Source organism: Biomphalaria glabrata, chromosome 18 (assembly GCF_947242115.1).
Source record: "Biomphalaria glabrata chromosome 18, xgBioGlab47.1, whole genome shotgun sequence".
Lineage (NCBI taxonomy): Eukaryota > Metazoa > Mollusca > Gastropoda > Planorbidae > Biomphalaria > Biomphalaria glabrata.
This window is the reverse complement of record NC_074728.1, coordinates 1,921,710-1,939,765: the sequence shown is the minus strand read 5'-3', so window position 1 is coordinate 1,939,765 and position 18,056 is coordinate 1,921,710. Positions and strand designations below refer to the sequence as shown.

The 18,056-nt window shown below is 39.8% G+C and overlaps 2 protein-coding genes across 5 annotated transcripts in view; one reads left to right on the top strand and one right to left on the bottom strand.

The window, feature by feature from the left end:
* Positions 1-18,056, bottom strand: part of LOC106058646 (uncharacterized) — a 155,798-nt gene that overhangs the window by 42,234 nt on the left and 95,508 nt on the right. The window lies entirely within an intron of this gene.
* LOC106060149 (uncharacterized) lies at positions 6,814-17,220 on the top strand. Its single transcript, XM_056017264.1, has 6 exons — positions 6,814-6,953; positions 9,069-9,212; positions 10,214-10,366; positions 12,521-12,690; positions 14,419-14,621; positions 16,943-17,220. Exons 2-6 carry the CDS (start codon positions 9,146-9,148, stop codon positions 17,076-17,078), a joined length of 729 nt encoding a protein of 242 aa, XP_055873239.1. The 5' UTR covers positions 6,814-6,953; positions 9,069-9,145; the 3' UTR covers positions 17,079-17,220.

Genomic DNA, 18,056 nt, shown 5'->3' with positions numbered 1-18,056 from the left:
TGCTGCCTAGATATGCAATCCGGACTCTATCAATGGTCCCGGCTTCGAAGCCCCGCCCGCTGAAATTACCCCCCCCCCCCCCGCGCGTGCTTTTTTCTCTCTCTTAAAAATTTTCTCTGCTTTAATCCCCCTCCCCCCCCCCCATCATCCTTTTTCTTTACTTTTTATGAGAACCCGTTGACCATTATACCACAAAGCTCGTGCTCAGCGTGGTCAGTTTCTCAAAACCTGAAACACAGTGAGAGTAGCAGTATAGACATATATAAATTTAGACCTTACAGTAAACTCACAAGATAGAAAATAGAATAACTGAGAATTGGACCAGCTCACAAACCAATTCCAAGAAAAACGACGCCTGCTATAAGCTATCCCGACACGACCAACGAATTATTTTTCGCCTCAGAACCGGACACACCAGAACGAGGCAACAAATGCTCCTGAAGCTAAAAATCGGGACGAGCGAAACTTGCCCTTGTGTAGCATCACCAGAGAATGCTGGCCAAGTCCTTCTAAGCTCCATACTATATCAAGAGGCTCCGAACAAGACTTAGGCCCTGAGACCTTCCTGTAGAAGAAAAACTATACAAAGAACTGCCTGATCAGGAAACCACTGTGCAGTTCATCTCTGATATAGGATTACGGGTCTGAACCTCCGACACGAAAAATGAGAGCGAAGAAGGGGAAGAAAATGTAAAGATAATGTCCCAATTATTATAAAAACTTAAATATTTTTTTCCCAAAGAGGCAAAACAAATGAAAATTTCTGAAAAAGCCTCCGATCCTTGTTTTTGAAATGCTGATGTGGCTGCATGCATGAAAAATATATTTTTTTTTTACTTGAAATAGCATCATGTTCAAAGACAATTAACCTTATTTCAACCTGGTTTCTATAGCAACATTTTAAAAATGAATACTGTTGACTCAGATCATCGGGTTATCGATTATCAGCTGTGCGAAACAGCATTCGAAGTCGGCTAGAAATGGCGCATGGTGTTAGCAAAATTTTCATTTGGTAACATGTCAATCTATTAGTATTTAAAAGGATTCTAATTAGTCATTATAGTATGCATTACAATGCTATTACAACGAAGGACTAAAACAGAAAGACATACATAGGAAAGGCAAATGTTGACAAAGATTTACGGATCTACACACGATGAAACTAAATGGAAGCCATGTACTAACCAGGACGTCATCAGAACTTGCGATCTATGGAAGCAGTCGATGCAAAACGTTATCTGTTTGTACAGCGGTTATCGAGGGGCCAGCACAACGACCAACCACCTTGACTTCTCTCAATATATATGTCAGGTACCCATTCAAGTTGGGTCAACTCGGGGACATAAATCCCAGTCATTTACCTGGGTTTGAACTCCCGACCACCCGTTAGCCAGTAAGCCCCACTCTCTTTCTATTACATTGATGAAGAATGAAAAGATGACGGTGTACTAATCACGATGAAAGACTGACAGAGAAAAATCACGTGATCCTCTTCTCCACCCACCCCCCTCGTGAACTGATAGACCTTGCCTTTGACGTTCTGAAAGATAGACCTTGCCTTTGACGTTCTGAAAGGTAGACCTTGTCTTCGACGTTCTGAAAGGTAGACCTTGCCTTTGACGTTCTGAAAGGTAGACCTTGCCTTTGACGTTCTGAAAGACAGACCTTGCCTTTGACGTTCTGAAAGATAGACCTTGTCTTTGACGTTCTGAAAGACAGACCTTGTCTTTGACGTTCTGAAAGGTAGACCTTGCCTTTGACGTTCTGAAAGACAGACTTTGCCTTTGACGTTCTGAAAGATAGACCTTGTCTTTGACGTTCTGAAAGGTAGACCTTGCCTTTGACGTTCTGAAAGATAGATCTTGCCTTTGACGTTCTGAAAGACAGACCTTGCCTTTGACGTTCTGAAAGATAGACCTTGTCTTTGACGTTCTGAAAGATAGACCTTGCCTTTGACGTTCTGAAAGGTAGACCTTGCCTTTGACGTTCTGAAAGATAGACCTTGCCTTTGACGTTATGAAAGATAGACCTTGCCTTTGACGTTCTGAAAGATAGACCTTGCCTTTGGCGTTCTTTGAAATTGTAGAATCAAAGGAAACGAGAAGGCAAACAGGCTAGGAACGCTTTTAGACCCACCAGAGGAGCCGCAAACATACGAGAGTGCCAAAGCCAATTTGTGAATGGATCAAGTCCAAGTGGTATGATAGCTGGGACCAGTGTAGCACGGGGCGGGAAGTCTGGAAGTTTCTAAAACGCCCAAAACAAGAAGGACGAGTTGTGGCAGCTAGACAGAAAGAATCATGCAATTCTGGCACGCATGGGACACTGTCCGATAGGAACCTATTTCTCTAGGATCCGAGAGCACCACGATCCCAGATGTCGACATTGTCCAATAGGAATCTATTTCTCTAGGATCCGAGAGAACCACGATCCCAGATGTCGACACTGTCCAATAGGAATCTATTTCTCTAGGATCCGAGAGAACCACGATCCCAGATGTCGACACTGTCCAATAGGAACCTATTTCTCTAGGATCCGAGAGCACCACGATCCCAGATGTCGACACTGTCCAATAGGAACCTATTTCTCTAGGATCCGAGAGCACCACGATGCCAGATGTCGACACTGTCCAATAGGAACCTATTTCTCTAGGATCCGAGAGCACCACGATGCCAGATGTCGACACTGTCCAATAGGAACCTATTTCTCTAGGATCCGAGAGCACCACGATGCCAGATGTCGACACTGTCCAATAGGAACCTATTTCTCTAGGATCCGAGAGCACCACGATGCCAGATGTCGACACTGTCCAATAGGAACCTATTTCTCTAGGATCCGAGAGCACCACGATGCCAGATGTCGACACTGTCCAATAGGAACCTATTTCTCTAGGATCCGAGAGCACCACGATGCCAGATGTCGACACTGTCCAATAGGAACCTATTTCTCTAGGATCCGAGAGCACCACGATGCCAGATGTCGACACTGTTTACAAGGAAGACGAGACAGTGGAACACATCATCAACGACTGCAGGGTGCTCAGAAGCAATTTCGAAGATACGGCTGGTGGCTGCGTGGGTCTTGTCCTGTGTACGAAGACAGCCAGAAAACTGCCAGATACCTGAACCATGCTATAAAAAGATTAATCTCACCATGGAGCCTTAGTGCACGGAGCCTTATAGCCTGGAGGCTTACGAATGGTAGGTTACAGAAACAGAAGCTATTTCGAAGATAAGGCTGGTAACTGCATGGGTCTTGTCCTGTACGAAGACAGCCAGAAAACTGCCAGATACCAGGACCATGCTATAAAAAAGATTAATCTCACCATGGAGCCTTAGTGCACGGAGCCTTATAGCCTGGAGGCTTACGAATGGTAGATTACAGAAATCCGAAATGGACACGTCGTGGTTGAATAGTGAAGAGCTTGACTTCCGAACTGAGAATCTCGGGTGAAGACCTGGGGATTTTGAATTTCGGGATTTTAGAACGACACTGAATGCACCCAACTCTAACGTGTATCTGACATTAGTCCGGGGGGGGGGGGGGGGAGGGGGGAGTAATTGCGGTTGGTCGTTGTGATGGCCCTTGTTAATCGCAGCACATAGAAACAGATGACCTTTTACCTCACCTGCCCTACAGATATATAAGATGTACTTTTTACTTTTACATGTACTCGACACTGCCCCTGACTTAAAAAAAAAATAGCCCCCCCCCCCCCACACACACACACCGAAGTTCTGGATCAGCCTTTGTGTCCTAACGACTACCTTCACTGTCCAGCACATTTCGCCTCTGAACAGAAAGAGTTCTACTGAGAAGACCACTAGTCTCATTGTATATGGACAAGAGTCCAAAATGTTCGCCTCAGATTGCCGATTCCCAATTCCGATCATGATCTCGGCCACCCTTCTCTCCGAGTGTCTCTGCCGGCACTTCGTTGTCTCCCCCTCGGCTTTCTCTTTGCTTCAGACTCGGAGACACTCGGACGAAGGGGATCGGTGTGTGTGTCCAGGGTTAGGGTTTGGATTTCAGATGGGCGTGGTCTAAAATTAAATAAAGAGTAAAAAAAAACAAAAAACGGGGGGGGGGGGGGGGAAGGTGTTGGAAACATCTGACATGAAGACTGTCATGAAAGAATACCAACCAAAAAAAAAAAAAAATCAAAGTCTATAAAAGACACGGAGAATTATTTGTGCAAAAGAATGGACCTCATTCACCAATCGTAAACAAACAACATTTCGCCACGTGATTCTCCATCGCTTCAATACAAATTACGTAATCCATAAAGGCTGTCACGTGATACGTTATTTTCATTGTTTTATCCATATTATCACGTTGCTAAGAGGTCCATTGATGTAATTGAATAAAATAATGAGAATTAATCATGATTCAGCCAGGAAAACCAACGACTTGACAAGAGTTTAAGTCATTGATCAACATGCATGACTAGATTGACACATGAAATGCGTAGGATGTAATTATCTTCTTTTTTCAAGTATCGTCTGCAATATATAAGATTAGTAAAAACAATCATCGTAGTGAAAAAAAAACAAAAAAAACTCACTAGACCAATCCAACAATCTTAGAAGTTACAACAACTGCAAACGTTTTGAAATGTCCTTAAGTTTCCGACTCTGAAAACAATAACACTATTCCAAGCCTCATTTTTTTTAAGATACCAATGACTATTGGTCAATTAAAAACAACATTCCACACACAAAAAGTGACAAGACACGCCACACAAAGTTCGGTCGTCCATCGGTGATGGGGTAACCTCGAATTTGAATGTGTTTTACGAATTCCTTTTTTTTTTCTTCGGGCGAATGAACACTTTCGACTGTTTCCAATATTGGGTTGGTGTCTTTTATACCAAGGCGTGATACGATATTGGGAAATTTGGGATTAGCAGAAATAATGAAATCTGAAACACTCATACAGACACAAAGATAGAAGCACATGTCTTATATCTTACGCTAGGACAAATTCGTAAAAGTGCCCCTGCTTCCCTAGTGCCATTAGAGAATGGAATTTCAATGGTTTTAGATTTCTATCTTCTGTGGGGATACTGTTTTTTTGGGGGGAGGGGAGGGGGCGGTGGAGATGCACATCGTTTAACATCTCCACGTTCCCTTCCTATTGGGTATTTTCATACATGGAGGCGAATTCATAAACGACAAGCTTTTTGGTGTTTCCGGCGTGCAGAATAACGGAAGTTTGGGTGTGCCATGTGTAAAGAGTGTCAATAACTTTTTTGCGAACGTTTCAGCCCGGCAGAATGACATTGTCTACCCACTTCCGTTTGTGACCTCTATTTTTAGCTGGCCTCGTTAAAGTTCATAGACATAAATAAATATAGACTGGCCGAAGGAAGTAAAATTGCATGATCTTCACTCTTAGAGATTAGACAAAACTCATAGACATAAATAAATACAGACTGGCCGAAGGAAGTAAAATTGCATGATCTTCACTCTTAGAGATTAGACAAAACTCATAGACATAAATAAATATAGACTGGCCGAAGGAAGTAAAATTGCATGATCTTCACTCTTAGAGATTAGACAAAACTCATAGACATAAATAAATACAGACTGACCGAAGGAAGTAAAATTGCATGATCTTCACTCTTAGAGATTAGACAAAACTCATAGACATAAATAAATACAGACTGACCGAAGGAAGTAAAATTGCATGATCTTCACTCTTAGAGATTAGACAAAACTCATAGACATAAATAAATATAGACTGGCCGAAGGAAGTAAAATTGCATGATCTTCACTCTTAGAGATTAGACAAAACTCATAGACATAAATAAATACAGACTGGCCGAAGGAAGTAAAATTGCATGATCTTCACTCTTAGAGATTAGACAAAACTCATAGACATAAATAAATACAGACTGGCCGAAGGAAGTAAAATTGCATGATCTTCACTCTTAGAGATTAGACAAAACTCATAGACATAAATAAATATAGACTGACCGAAGGAAGTAAAATTGCATGATCTTCACTCTTAGAGATTAGACAAAACTCATAGACATAAATAAATATAGACTGACCGAAGGAAGTAAAATTGCATGATCTTCACTCTTAGAGATTAGACAAAACTCATAGACATAAATAAATATAGACTGGCCGAAGGAAGTAAAATTGCATGATCTTCACTCTTAGAGATTAGACAAAACTCATAGACATAAATAAATACAGACTGGCCGAAGGAAGTAAAATTGCATGATCTTCACTCTTAGAGATTAAACAAAACTCATAGACATAAATAAACATAGACTGGCCGATAATAGAGTTTTATGAAACGAAAATTTGTGACTTGCATTTCTGTGTACTTTATTTATGTCTAGGAGTTTTGTTTAATCTCTAAGACTGAAGATCATGCAATTTTTCAACTTTTCAGAATTCGGAAATCCGAATACAATAGTTATACATGTTTTCAAGTTACATGAAGTTATTTCCTTTTTCCAGTCTATATTTATTTATGTCTATGACAAAACTACACTGCCTCCTTATTTACAATATATATAGGTGTGTGGCTGAAATAGATATGAATACTTAACTTTTATACTGCTTATAAATGCTGTATAATAAAGTACACAAAATTGAAAGTCACACATTTTCGTTTCATAAAACTCTTGAATCGGCCAGTCTATATTTATTTATGTCTATGTTGAAGTTCATTGTTGAGCCCTTCACATTGTTCATCCTACAAAATTCTGCCGTTCTAAGCGATCCATTTTGCGCACTGAAAACGGGAACTCCCGGTGAAAGGCCAAGAACGCGAACCTGTGAGTGCGCGTTGAACGGGAGCAGAGAACGCATGTGGGTTCATGCCCATGTCTGGCGTTGATGTGCTACCCGATGGTCGTAGATTCCAAGCCGCAGACGATCGAAGTCTAGATTTGCATTTGATTGATTTGATATGATGCTGGTCTAGATTTAGATTTAGTAAGTTCACCTTAAAAGTACATTTTCTAAAGCTCTCTCGACCGTGTTGGCAGAAGAATTAGGGATAATGCAGCGTTTTACGTGGTTTGGTAATTCTAAACGTGACCTAGATTTCTAGATCTATATAGATCGAGATCTAGATCTAGATATTAGACTTGACTAGAATATATATAGAACTAGATCTATATATTTTATTTTGTCGAATCTGGGATCTCGATCTAGTTCTAGTTTCTACAGAAATTTTTATCTTATAGATTACAGACGTTACTTTAAAAAAAGAAGATAATAACGTCCCATGCATTTCATGTGTCAATCTAGTCATGCGTGTTAGTCACTGACAAACTCTGAAAGTCGTTGGTTTTCCTGGCTGATTCAGGCAACCCATTCCGATCTAGGGAAGAAAGAACACTTGTACGAATTTGTTCCAGCGTAAGGAATAAGAAATGTGCCTCCATCTTTGTGTGTTTCTGAGTATCTCATTAGGTTTTGTTTTTTTTATCTGTAAATTATGGTTCAGTGTTGTCTGTATCTTAACTCTTTCTCTCCGTAATTATTTACCACACTCTGGTGGAATCAACGCTGGTATCGTCAGTTAGGAGAGAAAGAGTTAAAACACTTTTAATTCTTCAATTTATTTTTTTATAATTCTAAACTATAGAATCAAAATCTATTGTAAAGCTACATCAATTCCATTTAGAATAATTCTCTTTCAAACATTCTATAATGGCAAGGAATATGCATATTTCCCACACTGATTTTATTCCATACAATTGGACATTGTCTTCTATTTTGGAGATTAAGGACGGTTGTGGAAGGTCATTAGACCACGCATACTCAACAAGGAACTGCATATTTTGCCGCATCTAATGTAGCCAAATTAAAATAATTTTATCATTCAAGTAGAAATCATTGAACATATAGCGTAGTCGAGAGACAAAGTAGGCTTGAGCTTGGCTTGGCTACCTATGAAGGGGGCTCGGGGTTCGATACCCGATTCGAGCAGAGTTCTCCAAGATACTCCCTTCCCCCACCGGTCCACAAATGAGATTGGACCATCGCGCTCTGGTTTTTTTGGTTTCCGATAAAAGTTTCCACTAATTATAGGTTACAAATATTAGAAATCGAAAATATTCTAATTTTCTAATACCGGAAACCAGTTATCTCCCCTAGGATACTCTACTGTGTACAAACTGTAAGCTTCCAGAAGACTAATAATAAAAATTACATTCCTACGATAATCGTGACGCGTACGCAAGGTGACAAAATCTCTTAAGCAGTGGGATCGCAGCACTCTGATGAACACATTGAAATACGATGGCACATTGCCCTAGACCAGTGTTTCCCAAACTCTTTCCTTAACAGAACACTTCGTCCATTCTGAGTATTTAGCGAAACACTTTGCTAATTTCTTAGAGAGATTAATTTCACATGGTGGCCTACTAGTTAATTATTCCAGTATCAGTTCGCGGAACTAGAACAGTGTTTTCCCAAACTGTGTTCCGCGAAAGCCTAAATAGGTGTTGCGCGAATATTGAACTAGTAGACCACTTCGTGAATTCATCTCTCTAAAAAAAAATAAGCAAAGTGTTCCGCTAAATACTCAAAATGTGCGAAGTGTTCCGTCAAGGAAAAAGTCTGGGAAACACTCCTAAACCAGAAGAACTATATGAAGAACTGCCTGATCACGGGAAGCGTGGTCGAGTGGCCAAGTGCGCTTGAACTTGGCTTGGCTTGGCTACCTAGAAGGGGGCTCGAGGTTCGACACCCGACTCGGGCAGAGTTGCGTTTACTGAGCGCCGAAAGGCAGCACGGAAAACCAACTCCTAGATACCCCCTCCCCCCCACTGGTCCACAAATGAGATTGGACCAAAAGCGCTCTGAGCATGCTATAAGCATGAAAGTAGCGCTATATAAAAGCTATAATAATAATCTGAAAAACACCGCGCAGTTCATCTTATATATATAGGATTACTAGTCTGAACCCCCCAACATAAAAGTAAGAACGATGAAGAATTGCAGTTAGATTATTCCCAGAACATACTCTACTTTGATGCAGTGTGTCTCAAGGCAGCAAATCCCTCTAGTACTGACACGTGTGTCCATGTTATTTTCCAGGGCCGGCTCTACAACAGCGAAGACCTACGAGACAAACAGAGTGACAAAAGGAGTGCCCGAAGGAAGACCAGTCAACCATGACGAGCTACAAGCGTGTCATTCAGCAGAACGACAAAGTGATCAATTCGCTGGTCGAATTTTCCGGTAGTTGAATTGTTGTTTTTTTTATTTACCATGATTTAAAGTGATACATAAGTGTTTTGGAGTCAGTATAAAGTTGTCTTTTTAAAAAATTTACAACAATCACTTTAAATCGTGGTAAACTAAAAGTGATACGGAAGTGTTTTGGGCGTGAATGCTTGTATTGATGAGTTCTGGTGTAACCTTTGCGTTGGATTGGTGCAGACGACTGGCTGACAAGAAAAACTTTACAAATAGAAACAGACAGTACCTCCTTAGACAACTTGTAGAGCGATTCTTTTGCTTTTTATTAACTAATGAATGTTAGATTTTAACAAATTTATCTTTTCTTTTTTGCCCGACCAATTCCCCTCCTCGAAACAATACATAGACCTATCTACAACTAGGTATATCTGTTTTAAACAGATTGATTTACACGCCTACAGTGCTAGCTGGGCGAGCTATCCGGAGCTACATCCCACAAAAGGGAAACTACGCTTATATAACCAAGGCGGTTGGTAAACGTTTTAGTTAAGAGAAGGGCACTTGAACTGCACGTTTCTAGGTAACACAAAGAACTGAACTTAGAAGAAATAAATACACAAAAAAATAGCAATAAAGGTCAACAAACGTAATTAACAACAAAAGTAATTAGCGAGGCGCCCAAAAATCAAGGTAAATGAAGGGGCTCTATAAAGGTAAATAAAAGTCCATAAAGGGGCACTATAAAGGTAAATAAAAGTCCACGAAGGGGCACTATAAATGTCCATGAAGGGGCACTATAAACGTCCAGGACGGGGCACTATAAATGTCCAGGAAGGGGAACTATAAATGTCCAGGAAGGGGCACTATAAATGTCCATGAAGGGATACTTAAAGGGTAATTAAAGTAAATGAAGGGGGTACCATAACATGTAAATACAAGGCAGCACTACGAGATGTGCCTGGAAGCACTTATCTAAGCTGTGTTTGTGTATGTTCCTCACCACCCGATACTGTCACGACGCCTCTGTTCTTTTGCTGCAGGTCTAGAACGGTGGCTTGTCCAGAACATTGTCCAGTACGCCAATCAGATGCCGAAAGTGAAAGGCGGAGAGGTCGATCTGCTCATCTTCACGGCCCAGATGTCCAGGCAGTTCGACATCAACGCCACGCACGTGATACAGATTATGTACGAAAGTAAGGCGTCTCCGTTCTCTGGCTTCAGCTCCTTCATTCTCTGCTTCAGCTCCTTCATTCTCTGCTTCAACTCCATCTCCATTCTCTGCTTCAGCTCCAGCTCCATTCTCTGCTTCAACTCCGTCATTCTCTGCTTCAACTCCATCTCCACTCTCTGCTTCAGCTCCATCTCCACTCTCTGCTTCAGCTCCATCTCCATTATCTGCTTCAACTCCTTCATTCTCTGCTTCAACTCCATCTCCATTCTCTGCTTCAGCTCCAGCTCCATTCTCTGCTTCAACTCCGTCATTCTCTGCTTCAACTCCATCTCCATTCTCTGCTTCAGCTCCAGCTCCATTCTCTGCTTCAACTCCATCTCCATTCTCTGCTTCAACTCCATCTCCACTCTCTGCTTCAGCTCCAGCTCCATTCTCTGCTTCAGCTCCAGCTCCATTCTCTGCTTCAGCTCCAGCTCGTTTCTCTGCTTCAGCTCCTTCATTCTCTGCTTCAACTCCGTCTCCATTCTCTGCTTCAGCTCCGTCTCCCTAGGTCAATCTAGTCATGCATTTTAATGTTAATCAATGACTTAAACTTTGCCAAGTCACTGGTTTTCCTGGCTAGCTCAGGCAACCTATTCCATGCTTTAATAACACTAGGGAAGAAGGAGTATTGGTACAAATCCGTCCTAGCATATGGAACAAGCATTTGCCTGCATCTTAGTGTTTTTCTCAGTATTTTTATAGGCTTTGTTTTTGTATTTGAAGATTATGGTTTTAACAGTATCACAGTCAGATAGTCCAGGAATTATTGCATGGATCTAACACTAATCCAGGTCTGCTGGTTAGGAATGGATCTAAGGTGTTGTTAAGTCTAGTTGGTTTTTTAATCATTTGGTCTAATTGTGCACTGTTTCTATAACTAGTTCATTTTATTCTATTTAGATTTTTATATTTTTTTTCTGTACATGTTATGTCTCTCGGTTCAAGCTATTAGAAAGATAAGATATTGTTGACTATATGTTTTGCCTGTCTCTATACTCCAGCTATTAGAAAGATAAGATAGTGTAGACCATATGTTTTGCTTATATTTTAGCTATTAGAAAGATAAGATAGTGTAGACCATATGTTTTGCTTATATTTTAGCTATTAGAAAGATAAGATAGTGTAGACCTTATGATTTGCCTGTCTCTCTACTCTAGACATAAGAAAGACAAGATAGTGTAGACCTTATGTTTTGCTTATGTTTCAGCTATCAGAAAGATAGTGTAGACCTTATGTTTTGCCTGTCTCTCTACTCTAGACATAAGAAAGACAAGATAGTGTAGACCTTATGTTTTGCTTATGTTTCAGCTATCAGAAAGATAGTGTAGACCTTATGTTTTGCCTGTCTCTCTACTCTAGACATAAGAAAGACAAGATAGTGTAGACCTTGTGTTTTGCTTATGTTTCAGCTATCAGAAAGATAGTGTAGACCTTATGTTTTGCCTGTCTCTCTACTCTAGACATAAGAAAGACAAGATAGTGTAGACCTTATGTTTTGCTTATGTTTCAGCTATCAGAAAGATAGTGTAGACCTTATGTTTTGCCTGTCTCTCTACTCTAGACATTAGAAAGACAAGATAGTGTAGACCTTATGTTTTGCTTATGTTTCAGCTATCAGAAAGATAGTGTAGACCTTATGTTTTGCCTGTCTCTCTACTCTAGACATTAGAAAGACAAGATAGTGTAGACCTTATGTTTTGCTTATGTTTCAGCTATCAGAAAGATAGTGTAGACCTTATGTTTTGCCTGTCTCTCTACTCTAGACATTAGAAAGACAAGATAGTGTAGACCTTATGTTTTGCTTATGTTTCAGCTATCAGAAAGATAGTGTAGACCTTATGTTTTGCTTATGTTTCAGCTATCAGAAAGATAGTGTAGACCTTATGTTTTGCTTATGTTTCAGCTATCAGAAAGATAGTGTAGACCTTATGTTTTGCTTATGTTTCAGCTATCAGAAAGATAGTGTAGACCTTATGTTTTGCTTATGTTTCAGCTATCAGAAAGATAGTGTAGACCTTATGTTTTGCTTATGTTTCAGCTATCAGAAAGATAGTGTAGACCTTATGTTTTGCTTATGTTTCAGCTATCAGAAAGATAGTGTAGACCTTATGTTTTGCCTGTTTCTTTGCTTCAGCTATCAAGAGAATATCGAAAACGAAAGTAATGATGGTAGAGGACTACGCCAGGTGTGTCTGCATGTTTCTAAGCGACGACCTTGACCTCCAGATCGACTACGCCTTCGCGGTCTACGATACCAAGTGTGACGGTCTGGTCAAAGTGGGAGACATGAGCACATTGCTTAAGGTACGTGCCAAGGTCTCCGAATGGCGTCAATCTTCATCGCGTACACAGGTTATTGCGCTTTCAAGGAGCTCTTCTTTGTGACTATCCTGAGAGCCGAAACCTTTCGGAACCTTAGGCCCATCAAGGCTCCCGTCATCGGCGTGTCTGATCAACTGTAAATTTGTTATTTCCCCGTGGTTTGTAGTTCGAGACTCTCGGATTAGAGACGAAGGCCTCGAACACCGGGGAGGCCCTCCCATGGTCCTCCTCTGTACCACATCAGCTGTAATGCGGCCCCTTGAGGAAGGGTGTGCGTATGGTGGCATGGTTGTTGTGGCTCACTTCCATTCCCGCAAGTGCAATGTACTCGGTTTTTTAGGCACCCCAGCAGGAGTTTTGTTTGGCTTCCCTAGTGGCCTTATCAATTCCACATTGAGGCTAAGAAACACTTAAGGGCATCATTTAAAGAAGGGCTCAAGACTCTCAGTGGCGTAACTTTACGACAGTTTGAGAATATTAAAGCCTTTTTTTTTAATTAGACGCTGCAATCTTGTCCGCAAATAATGAAATCTCGAAGGCTCTTATGAGGACCCACGGACCCAGCAGTGACCTATTTTTTTTTCACTATCATCACGCATAAGACGTACTTTCGTCTTTCTTCCTTTTACTTTTTATGAAGTGTTGGCGACGCAAACTTTCTTTGATCTAAAAATACGTGAATGAATGTTTCATCAAGCAATCATGATTGTAAGCAGACGTAGGTTTTGAAATGAATGTTTCATCAAGCAATCATGATTGTAAACAGACGTAGGTTTTGAAATGAATGTTCCATCAAGCAATCATGATTGTAAGCAGACGTAGGTTTTGAAAAGAATGTCCCATCAAGCAGTCATGATTGTAAGCAGACGTAGGTTTTGAAAAGAATGTTCCATCAAGCAATCATGATTGTAAGCAGACGTAGGTTTTGAAATGAATGTCCCATCAAGCAATCATGATTGTAAACAGACGTAGGTTTTGAAATGAATGTTCCATCAAGCAATCATGATTGTAAGCAGACGTAGGTTTTGAAAAGAATGTCCCATCAAGCAGTCATGATTGTAAGCAGACGTAGGTTTTGAAAAGAATGTTCCATCAAGCAATCATGATTGTAAGCAGTCGTAAGTTTGGGTTTCTTATTCGTTGCTAAAGCAGCAAAAAGTATAAAAAGTTTATTAATTGATCTAGGTCTGTATCATTTTTTCTTATTCACATCTGTCATACCGAAACTGTTACTGGTATTTTCTCTTATAATGTATATGTCTGTTACAATAGCATGGGCTGATCAATTCATCATGATATTATACGGAAGTTAACTCTGATGACTCTATGTCCAAAGTATGTCGTGTACAAATGATTAGGTCAAGAAAAACCATAAGCCCTCTTTACGAATGAAATTAATTCTAATCCTTCAAGTAGAGTTCATAAAAAGATTGAACACTCGCTATATATATCAAGCATTGATACACATTATAATCTAAAATTCAATAATAAATTCACAAAAGTAGACTTAACGCGAAGCTTGATACTTATTGACTAAACAAACTGATGTTTGACTCCGAAACAAGCTTGCCTTCTCTACACATAGTTTTTCATATCAAAACTTCTAGTAGCGGAAATGGAAACCAATTTTATTCATTTCAGATAACAACTTTTACACGTACACTGATCTATTTGTCCTATTGAAGCAGTTCTTTGTCCCTATCACACTAGGTCTGTGTCCTGTCTACTGACCCCAATGACGAGACCGAGGCTGAAGACTCCCTACGAGATCTGGAGGACTTCGTCCTGAAGATTATCGAGAATGTGTCCAAGGAAGGTTTGAGACTCGAGGCGTTCCGGAAATTGGTCAAGCAAAACCGATTATATTTAGAACTTTTCGGGCAGTGCTTCCCGTCTGATAAATTTAAATTAAGGTACAAACTAAATGACTCCCTCCCAGAGGCCTAGACTTACTCAACTCATTGTATTGCTACGTTTCTCTCTCACTCTTTCTCTCTTTATTTTCTCTCTCTTCCTATCCCATCTTTCCTTCTTTCCAGCTCTCTTCTTTTCTTATCACTCTCTCTCTCTCTCTCTATCTTCTCTCTATCTTTTTTATGTTTTTCTCTCTCTCTCTCTCTCAACTACGTATGGAGTGGTATTGAGTGGTACTTTCTTAACTGTACTAAACTCTAAACAATGGTATAGTCGAAACACTGTCAGTACAATCACTGGACTGTACATCTCGAGTCTGTCCTATCGAGCGGTTCGATCATTGAGGTCAGCTATATTTTTTTTTAAAGAAAGACCCGTGGCAACACCGTAGACCTATCGCACAGTAGGTCATTTAGGTCAGCTATTCATGTCACGTTCTGTGTGTTCACAAGTGACCACCGTGTCGGTTTTAAGTTCCCGACTGACCGTTCACTAGTCACGCTTGATCGCCCGTAGTTACCAGGCTTCGGTGACATGGGTTGGTCCCTTTGATCCACACCTCCAGTTTACGAACAACATGTCAATGCTTGTTTGCTTATTACAAAGCTTTTATCAACTGACTCTGTCTTTCTGTCTGTTTTTCTGTCTGTCTTTCTGTCTGTTTTGTAAAACGTTTGCCCACGTTATTTTTCCCACACCCAATCTTGGATCATGCTGAAATTTTGCGCAATTATTTCTTGTACCTGACAAAACTAGAATCAATAAAAAAAAATTAACCAATTAGTTAATTAACTATTGCTAATTAATTATTTCTTTTGGTATCGAACAAAAACACTTGACAGACGTGATGGTATAAGTTAAAGGAGGCTTGAGTTCTGAGCTCGAATGCAAGTAGTACAATGTTGTTGTTTAAAGCGATCACGCTAACATTCAATAAGATACAGCATTCTTTGCCCCCTCCCCTATCGCTACTTGTCCAGACAGACAAGTGAAAGGAGCATAGCGCATTTAGAAAGCTAAAAGTAAACCTCTCCAAGAATAGCGGGAAGCGGGAGGGGCAGTGTTTGAACCCAGTTGAATCCAGAGCGCAAATCACACGACCAATCATTAAGACTTAGGAAATCGTAACAAAAAATAAATAAAATAAATAAATAAACACCTGATTGTTCTAGAGACCTGAATCGCCCATGTATTCGACGCCCATGTCTTTTAAAAGGAAACTCCGATGGTTTTTCAAATTTGAGTTATTGACATATTTAAATTTTGCGTTAAAAAGTTGTAATAGTAAATATTTTACCATTTTGTATTTAAATGCTTTGAAACATATATATTTAATAAATTAGTCAGTAAATTCTTGACATTAAAAAAAAACAAAACAAAAAAAAAAAAAAAAAAAAAACGGGTTTTTTTTAGATTTGTTTTTAGGTTAGGCATACGTCACATCCGTCAACAATACTGAAAAACAAATCTAGATCTAACCAATCGTATCGCTGCATTCCTACAGTGGCTGTTAGGCTTAGTGACGGCCTAGTCAATAGCTATGGTATATATATATACAGAGACAGAGAGAGCGAGAGCGAGAGAGATCTAACAGCATCTGGATGTCAACTTTATAAAAATAAAAGTAACATTTTCATCTACACCCATCCATATCCCAAAAAAGTAAATAAATCGTGTGTCTGACTTGATTTTAACCAACTGGTCAGTGTAAGGCTAGCCTAAGCTACGGGTAGTCGGTCATCGGGTCATGACAAGTCATCCAAGCGATAGAGCTTGTGTGTTGAGTGGTCAAATTTATACTGCCATGGTTAGTCAAGCATGTAGATCTACTCTTAACACGTATATTTTTCTTTGCTTACAGGATCTAGATCTAACTGCAAGTTCTAGATCTATTTCTTTTACGAGATTGTAAACTTTACTGTTATACAGTAAGTCAAGATATTAAATTAATAGGTTTGTGTGACGTCAGTGAAAATCTGGACGTTTTGGATGCGCAGAAAAAAATACGTCAGAAAAACATCAGTTACTAACTTATTACTGAAAATAAAATAAAAAGAATAATATATTCATTTTCCGTAAATCAAAAACATTTAATATAAAAAATTGTCAAAACCACCGAAGTTTCCCTTTAACAAACTAATATCCCCCCCAAAAAAAAATCCATGGACATACACATCTTAAGCACACAAGACTTTAAGTCTGTCCCTGTTGCGAAATAGTAATCCTAAGACATACTTTGATCAAGCATTGACCCCGCTTTGAACGAAACAACTAATTAATATACATTTTGTTTTACTCACCACCACCACTCCCCCACCAGCTTCAAGGAAAAACTGACAGGCGTGACGCCCTTCCAAGTGTCCCAAATGTTCGCCTCAGAGAGGAGGATAGCGCTCGGCGGCCCAGCTGGGAAAGTGAAAACGGCTAACTTGTACCCAATACCCTTGGATATGTGATCCCGTCTAAATCTTGTCTACAGAACAGAACGGCTCTCGACTCTATTGTACACTATGTCGACAGAATGTATTGTATGATAGTGATGTGAACACCAAAATGTCCAATCATGAGATTACAACTGACATCTAATGACAATGACAATCCAGTCTTGTTTCATTTTGTTTTAATCAAATTGTTACGTTCGTGAGAAGACTAAATGGGATGGTCATCATCACAGTTTTTACATTATAAGTTAAACATTTTTATTTTGTAAGATATGGTTTACACATCTTTAAAGAAGGAAAATACAGAACGAGAAAAAAAAAAAAGAAGAGTAAGCTATCTGGGGAAATGTTGGGGCAATAAATGTTAGTAATAATAATAATAATGGCTAGGTCTTTGATTCCGAATATTAAGGATGAGTGCAGTGTTTCATATAACTACGAAGACCCAGTTGCCACCTGAATATTTTGTCACATCTAATGCAGACAAATCCGCTGTCCCCCGAGGTCCATTTAAGTTTTCTTTTCGTCTTCTGCGCTTTCTGCGAGGGCCTTTCTTTGGTAGAGCTCTCAAACTGATTCTTTCAGACCCCATACGCTGACTAATTAAACTATATTAAAACTATACCAATAAGGGCAGCGACTGAGTTGATCTTTATAGCGCATACAGTGGGAGAGGGTAATTCTATTACACCACCCTCCTTTAAGCTCGCCAAAAAAAAATGTTGAAAAAGTGTTTGACCCAAAACAGCTGTCGAATGATAAGTAATGCTTCAAGAACTTTCAAAGGTCTAAAAAAATCACGAAGTCCGATTTTCATTTTTTTTTCTCTAGTTTCTGAGACCTAAACGGGACGGACGGACGGACAGATAGACATAACAAAACTTATAGCGGCAATTCCCCTTTCGGGGGCCACTAAAAGCTAGCTATTTTAGTACTTCCGCCATGTATGAAAATCTCTCAATAGGAAAAAAAAAACAACTAGTGGAAACAATG